The 7,973-nt window shown below is 50.1% G+C and overlaps 1 protein-coding gene across 1 annotated transcript; it reads left to right on the top strand.

Annotated features, from left to right (window-relative positions):
- Window positions 1–327: 327 nt before the first annotated feature.
- Window positions 328–5,804, top strand: LOC132451520 (tapasin-like; the record flags this gene model as incomplete). Its single annotated transcript, XM_060044057.1, has 7 exons — window positions 328–589; window positions 1,580–1,828; window positions 2,179–2,538; window positions 3,320–3,637; window positions 4,563–4,658; window positions 5,285–5,310; window positions 5,406–5,804. Coding segments are annotated over 7 exons (1,323 nt in total), but the record flags the coding sequence as incomplete, so codon positions are not given.
- Window positions 5,805–7,973: the final 2,169 nt, after the last annotated feature.

Below are 7,973 nucleotides of genomic sequence, written 5' to 3'. Positions count from 1 at the left end.
GATAAATTAACCAGTACAATATAAGTACAATAACCACAATATAATATTATACATTATATTATATATTATTAAATATTTTATATTATATATTGCGTGATTCTTCAATCCTATAATATTATACATTATATTATATATTATATTATATAATACTACATATTATATATTGGTTGATTCTTCAATCATATAATATAATATATTATGTAGGTATCATAGATCTCTTTGCGTTGTGTATGGATTGCCGCCGCCCCTTCTCTGGGACCGTGAGGGCTGTAACTTGGTACAGCGGCAGTGTTGATAAGCTCTCACCACCACCGCCTCGTGTGACCGACGTCTCCCGGGTCTCTGTGGGTCTCAGCGGGCTCTGGAGGCGGCTGTCCCCCGCTGGAGTGCTGGTTCGTCCGGGAGAAACCGGGGGAGGGTTTGAAGCATGAGCGGACTCTGCTACACGTCAGGACGTCCCCCGACAGCCGGTCTGAAGAGACGCTAGCGGAGCCCTCCTCCTCCTCCTCCTCCTCCTCCTCCTCCCCCTCCTCCTCCTCCTCCTCCTCCTCCTCCAACGTGGTCCCGGACAGAGTCTACCACGTCACCGGTGAGTGGACAAAAGGAACAATAGTTTATATGTGTTGGACCAGCCGTAGTATTATAGTTGTGAGTAGCAAGGATGATGGTGTGTGTCTCTGAGTGAGTGATTGATGTGTCTGTGATGTGTGTGTGTGTGTGTGTGTGTGTGTGTGTGTGTGTGTGTGTGTGTGTGTGTGTGTGTGTGTGTGATGTGTGATGTGTGTGTAGTATGTGCGTGTCTGTGTATTTGTGTGTGTTGTATGTTTCAAGTCAACCATGAGTCCTTAAAATTAAATTCCATCCATCCATCTCTCACTCTCCTTTCTCCCTCTTTCTCCCTCCCCCTCCCTCTTTCTCCTCCCCGCCACCCTCTCCCTCCCCCCCTCTCTCCCTCCTTCTCCCTCCCCCCCTCTCTCTCTCCCTCTCCCCCCTCTCTCTCTCTCTCCCTCCCTCCCCCTCTCTCTCTCCCCTCCCCCTCCCTCCCCCCCCCTCCCCCCCCTCTCTCTCTCCCCTCCCCCTGTCTCTCTCCCTCTCCCCCCCTGCCTCTCTCTCTCCCCCTCCCTCCCCCTGTCTCTCTCTCTCTCTCCCCCTCTCCCTGCCTCTCTCTCTCCCCCCCCCCTCCCTCCCCCTGTCTCTCTCTCTCCCTCCCCCTCTCTCTCTCTCTCTCCCTCCCCCTCTCTCTCTCCCTCCCCCTCTCCCCCCCTCTCTCTCTCCCCCTCCCTCCCGCCCCTCTCTCTCTCCCCCTCTCCCCCCCTCTCTCTCTCTCTCTCCCTCCCCCCCCTCTCTCTCTCTCTCTATCTCTCCCTCCACCCCCCCCTCTCTCTCTCTCTCTCTCTCCCTCCCCCCCCCCTCTCTCTCTCTCTCTCTCTCTCCCTCCCCCCCCTCTCTATCTCTCCCTCCACCCCCCCCCCTCTCTCTCTCTCTCTCTCTCCCCCCCCCCCCCCCCCTCTCTCTCTCTCTCCCCCCCCCCCCTCTCTCTCTCCCCTCCCTCCCCCTCCCTCCTCCCCCCTCCATCCAGATGGCTCCGCCTCTCTGTGCCACCCCTCCCTCCACCCCCCCCAGGGCTCTCTGGTCAAACCCCAGTGTGAGCTCCACCCCTTCCTCCCGCAGCCCGCCGATGTCCAATGGGCCGCCTCGCTCACCGACTCCGCCCTCAGCCCCGCCCACCTGCAGGCTGATTGGCTGTCTGCTACCATCCTGGGCCTCGACGGGGGGCTGGCTCTGTCCACGGTCGCCCGCGCTGCCACGGCAACCATCCATCCCCACGGTACTGATGAGAGGAGAAGGGATTCAAACCCCTGTACTCAGCGTTGGGGGGGGCGGGAGTTACTAGTTCATAGTTTATAGATGAGGTGGCTTTGAGGTACAAACATATATAGGTAGCCAGTTAAATGCCCCATTTATATCTCTCTCTCTCTCTCTCTCTCTCTCTCTCTCTCTCTCTCTCTCTCTCTCTCTCTCTCTCTCTCTCTCTCTCTCTCTCTCTCTCTCTCCCCCCATCCCTCTCCCTCCCTTCCTCCCTCTCCCTCCCTTCCTCCCTCTCCCTCTCTCCCTCCCTCCCTCTCCCTCACTCCCCCCCTCTCACCCTCTCCCCCCCCTCCCCCCCACCCCCTGCAGTGGTTCTGAGCGTGCTCACTGAGACCGTCTCGGTGCGGTGCAGACTGGGCGAGCCGGTGCTGCTGGACTGCCGCTTCTGGGCGGACCCCTCGTCCCCGCTGTCGGCGGGGGGCTTCGCCGTGGAGTGGCGGTACCAGTTCAGGGGTCAGGGCCGCCTGGTCCTCGCCTACGACGGGAAGACGGACCGCCTGGCCCCCGGTCCGCAGGAAGGGGCGGCGCTGGACTTCGCCGGCCTCCACGCCGCAGGAAACGCGTCGCTGGTCCTGCAGGAAGCCGAGGCGCGGCACTCGGGGACGTACGTCTGCGCCGTGCACCTGCCCCACCTGCTGGCCCAGGTGACCGTGGAGCTGGAGGTGGTAGGTGAGGACCGCCTCTGATGAGGTCATAGAGCTGGAGGCGGTAGGTGAGGACCGCCTCTGATGAGGTCATAGAGCTGGAGGTGGTAGGTGAGGACCGCCTCTGATGAGGTCATAGAGCTGGAGGCGGTAGGTGAGGACCGCCTCTGATGAGGTCATAGAGCTGCAGGCTGTGGGTGAGCTCTGATGATGTCATAGAGCTGGAGGCGGTAGGTGAGCTCTGATGATGTCATAGAGCTGGAAGCTGTGGGTGAGGATGATGGAGATAAGATTCTCAGAATCCAGAGCAGATCTTTGTGAGACAGAAAACCAGTGACAAAGGTAACCAGTGACGTCACATGTAGGGTTTTCTGTAGTATTCGGCAGATGTTCCACAGCCTTTGCAACCAAGCAAATTAAAATTCAGTCTGAAGTATATCAGGGCCTTTGATCCATTTAACACATTAAGGCCAAGTGGAAACTGCTCAGAAAAATCCAAATTTTTCCCTGGTAAATAGTTACCTTTATTATCGAGTAAATCAGTTACTTACTCAGTTACTTTTTGGAACAAGTAGTGAGTAACTATAACTCATTACTTTGTTAAAGTATCGTTCCCAGCCCTGGTCACGTGACAGCGACCCGTTGAGACTCAGGTCAGAGCGGTGGACCTGAGAGAGGACGCCCCAGACCAGAGGGCTCAGTGCTGCTCCGGCGGCAGAGAGAGTCCGGGGCCCGAGGCACCCCAGTGTTGTCACCACGAGCCGTGAAGACCCCTAACATGGCCTCCTTCCTGTGGCCCCCTGCAGAGCCCCCATCCCTCTCCATCAGCCCCTCCCCGCTGCCCCTCGCCGCCCCCGGCCAGGTGCTCAGCGTCCGCTGTGAGGCGTCCGGCTTCACCCCCCTCCCCCTGGAGCTGAGATGGGAGTTCCTGGGGGCGGACGGGGCCCCCGCGGCCCTGGGGAAGGCCAGCCTGTCCGGCCACCGGGAGGCCTGGGACGGCACCTACAGCCAGAGCAGCCTGCTGCAGCTGGACACCAGCGCCCTGGGCCGGGGGGGGGAGCTGGTGTGTGTGGCCCGACACCGTGGGGGGACCAGGCGCTCCAAGGTCGCCCTAGAGGTCATAGGTGAGGGACGGGACGGGCTCCGGTCTGAGTCTGTGCACACACCTGGAGGAACACACCTGGAGGAACACACCTGTAGAAACACACCTGGAGGAACACACCTGTAGAAATACACCTGTAGAAACAGACCTGGAGGAACACACCTGTAGAAACACCTGTAGAAACACCTGTAGTAACACCTATAGAAACACCTGTAGAAACACCTGGAGGAACACACCTGTAGAAACACACCTGTAGAAACACACCTGTAGAAACACCTGTAGAAACACACGTGTAGAAACACCTGGAGGAATACACCTGTAGAAACACAAATGTAGAGACACAAATGTAGAAACAAACATGTAGAAACACCTGTAGAAATACACATGTAGAAACACCTGTAGAAAGACAGAACACACCTGTATCTATTGACACACCTTCCGGAACACACGTATAGAACACATCTTTATAAACACACCTGTAGGAATACACCTGAAGGAACACATCTGGAATATACCTGTATAAACATACCTGTACATATACACCTGTGTTGACACACCTTTATGAATACACCTGTATTGGCACACCTGTGCAAACACAGCTGTAGGAATATACCTGTAGAAGCACATCTGTATCTATTGACACACCTTTATGATCAAACCTGTGTAAACACAGATGTAGGAATATACCTGTATAAACATATCATAATGAACACACCTGTATCTATTGACACATGAATACGACGGTTGACTATTGCTTCTGTAAAGCCTCTCTTAAAAAACACGTGTGTACTCAAATGTTTGTTGTCTAGAGTAGAACGGAGCGTGAGGTTTAGAGTTCATCGAGGAGATGAGCAGCAGACAGGTGAGTGTTGGCTGGAGCCCAACAGGGACGTGAGCCAGGGGGCGGGGCTGACCTGTGGGGGGTTGTGTTGGGGGACGTGTTTCAGGGTTCAGCACCCCCTCCATCCAGGACTCCATGGCGATGGTTGCCGTGGCGCTGCTGCTCTACGGAATCATCACACTGGCCTTCAGGAACATTGCTGGTACTGAAATTACATAGTAGCAACTGCTACTGCTACCACCACATAGTAGTAGTACGAGTACTGCTACCACTACATATTAGTAGTACGAGTACTGCTACCACTACATAGTAGTAGTACGAGTACTGCTACCACTACATAGTAGTAGTACGAGTACTGCTACCACTACATATTTTCTAATTGTAAAAAGACGCGGAAATGATTGGGATTCAATAATAATTCATGAATTAAAGACAAATGTCATTTGACCAGCAAGAATGAAACGAAACTGCATAACTCGAGAAACTGGATATATGAGTGGCATATTTCAGGCGTTCATGAACAAGGAAGTGAATTCGTAAATAGACATGAGCTTTTGTGTTTGGGAGTGCGACTAGTCCAACTGGCGGGAAAGTGCGACCATTGCTCCAACTTGCATTAATGCCGCAGTGTGTTGACGTATTTACAGATTCAACGAAAATTGGTCAAAGTTGCGTGAATTGTCGCAATCTGTGAATCCGGTAACTTCCGGAGGGACTGACTAATGATAATAATAATGTTATTAAAACTAATACTAAGGCCATGGTAGGCTGTAGCTGTGTCTGTTCCCGACTCACTCTTCTTCTACTCTTGTGTTTTCCTCCACACAGGTTCAGACGGGGTCAGACCCAAGGAGGTGAGGTCTCGTCCCAGGGCCTCTTCAGGTCAACATAGCCACACCCACCAGCAGAGATTCACTGTCTTCTCACTGCCATCTTCTTCTCCCAACAGAAAGACCAGTGAGCAGGCAGGGAGCTCGTCGCCCTGGAAACGCTTCAGCCAATCAGCGCTTCTCCTCCTGCTCCCCTGATGTGTAGACACACTGTAGTCTGGGATCGAAGACGTGTGTTGACTGTGTGTTTTCTACGTGTGAAATGTTAATATTTTGTGTGTGTGACCATCGAGGTTGTTAATTTAGCATTAGCTTCTATGCATAGTTCTATAGTCTGGCTCTAGGCTAGCTATTTAAAATAGCAGTAATGAGGAACTGGAAAATAGTGTTAAACACTTTATTTTAATGCAATCTATTATTATTTTTGGCTGTCCTCCCACCAGTAAATGGTTTCCAGTCTTACCGAGGTACATGGGAATGATTGCGTCATAAGAGGTATAAATTACCTTTAACCTCCATTGATAGGGTACTATTCATAAAGAGTTTTCTTTTAAGGTCCTGGTTTGGAAAAGTGGCAGGGAAATATGTAGAAAACACAAATGGCCTTTAGAATATAGAAAAAATATACAAATATTGAACTCCATAAAGACGTCACTTACTTACACTGTAGCGCACAAGAGCTATTAATTCCAATAAAAATACCAAAAACTTTTGCAAACCAACCAAATGGTTGCCCTCGTCTTGCGATAAGATTGTGTTGCGTGTGTGTGTGTTTGTGCGCGCGCGTGTGTGTTTGTGCGCGTGCGTGTGTTTGTGCGCGTGTGTGTGCGTGCGTGCGCCCTGAAATGACTGTGCGCTTTTTGCAATCTGTTTAAGCTTCGCTCAATAATTCCTAAGGTTTAAAATAAAGATTTTCAAAGGTTCCGGTGTTTTTTTCGGAATTCAAACAAGTTTAACAGTGCAGCCGCCTCACACATGACGTTTAAAACTGCGGTCAAGTGAGCCGCCATTCGTTCATCCGCGGTTAAGCCAGCCGTCACACAAAAGGTAGTGGTACATGTACTTTATAAATAACCATAACTTGCTACATTCTCAACCATTTTACCAACGGTTTGGTTTCTTACAAACCTTATTAACGTGGTTATAATATTGTACCTATTTTAGAACATTTCAATATTTTTAGAATCTAACATAATTATTCATCAGTATCAAGTATGCAGTGCCGTAACTACATCTCTGACGTTTATAACAAAACAAACTGTTGTGTTGTCCATAAATGATCAGTCAGGTTCTTATTAACTCGATTTATTAACACATTATAATCACCATGTCCCTGCTCTCAGTCTAGCGTGTCTCTCCGCATCCCGCGATCTCTCCCAGCATCTCGCGATATCTCCAGTAGCTAAGATACTATACTACATCCCTCCCTTGTTTAGAATTAAAGTACTACTTCAACATAAAAGGGTTTCATTACAAACAATCAAATTAAATCCCTTGTGACTAACTGTCTATTACTGTTGCCTACAATAACACTGTACTGTAATGTTCACAACTCTTTTTTTTTTTTTTTCATTCATTAACAGATTCAATATGATGATTATTACAGTTGAACATAACTTTTTTTTTTTTTTTACTAAGTCACTTTACAGTTACTAAGTGTCCCTGTAACGTGCAGGCTTTCTAACAACCCTGCCACGCCTGGTAGTGACAACCTGCCATTCTGGAACAGGGGCAGAGTCGGGTTCAGGTGGAATCTCGACTGCTGGAGTGATCTGAGCGAACTCCATGTCCAGATTGTCATTGAGAACCCGAGCCTCGGTTGGCTCCGGAACATCAAAGTCCATTACCACTGGAGTGTGGCGCAGATGTTTGACATTCCTGATGACCTTTGATCCATCTTCTGTGTTAATCAGTTCGAAAGAATTGTCCGATGTGTTTTTGAGTAACACATAGCGAGTGTCTCTGAATATGGAATCCAGCTTTCCGTTCTCCATACTAGCAATGTACACAACGTCACCAACTTCAAAGTTGTGTTCCTTCGCTCTTCTCTTCTGGTCAGCGTACTGTTTCATTTTGGTTCTGTACTCCTGGTGATGGTGTCGGATGTCATTTGTCTTCTTTCTGTTGTGTGATATGTCATCTCCCTTCTCCACGTTTGGAATCTTTGTACGAATGTCTCGTCCAAACATCAGCATAGCTGGTGTCTCCCCCGACGCTCTGTGTGGCGTTGAACGATATGCCATCAGAATCTTAGGAAGCTCCTCCCCCCACACCTTTCCTTCACACTCGGCCGCTCTGAAGGCTTTCTTTAGGTATCGGTGAAATCTCTAAATTTTCCCATTCGATTTCGGATAATATGGAGATGCACGAATGTGTTTGACACCACACGTCTTGAGGAACGACTCAAAAAGCTGTCCTACAAACTGCCTGCCATTATCCGTCACGACCTCTAGGGGGAATCCGAATCGAGAAAAGATCTTTGTCATTTCTGTAATGACAGTTGCTGATGATATGTCAGATATCACCACAGCCTCTGGAAATGAGGTATAGTAGTCAATCACAGTCAATATGAACTTGTTCTGGATAGGACCTACCAGATCGATACCTAACTTCGTCCAAGGTCTCGGTGGTAAGTCAAGTGGTTGGAGGGGTTGATCGTTCTGGAGCGGCTGATTGAGTACACAGGC

Source organism: Gadus macrocephalus, chromosome 22 (genome assembly GCF_031168955.1).
Source record: "Gadus macrocephalus chromosome 22, ASM3116895v1".
Taxonomy (NCBI): Eukaryota; Metazoa; Chordata; class Actinopteri; order Gadiformes; family Gadidae; genus Gadus; species Gadus macrocephalus.
Note: the sequence above shows the minus strand (reverse complement) of the source record. Positions and strands in the feature narration are given on the sequence as shown.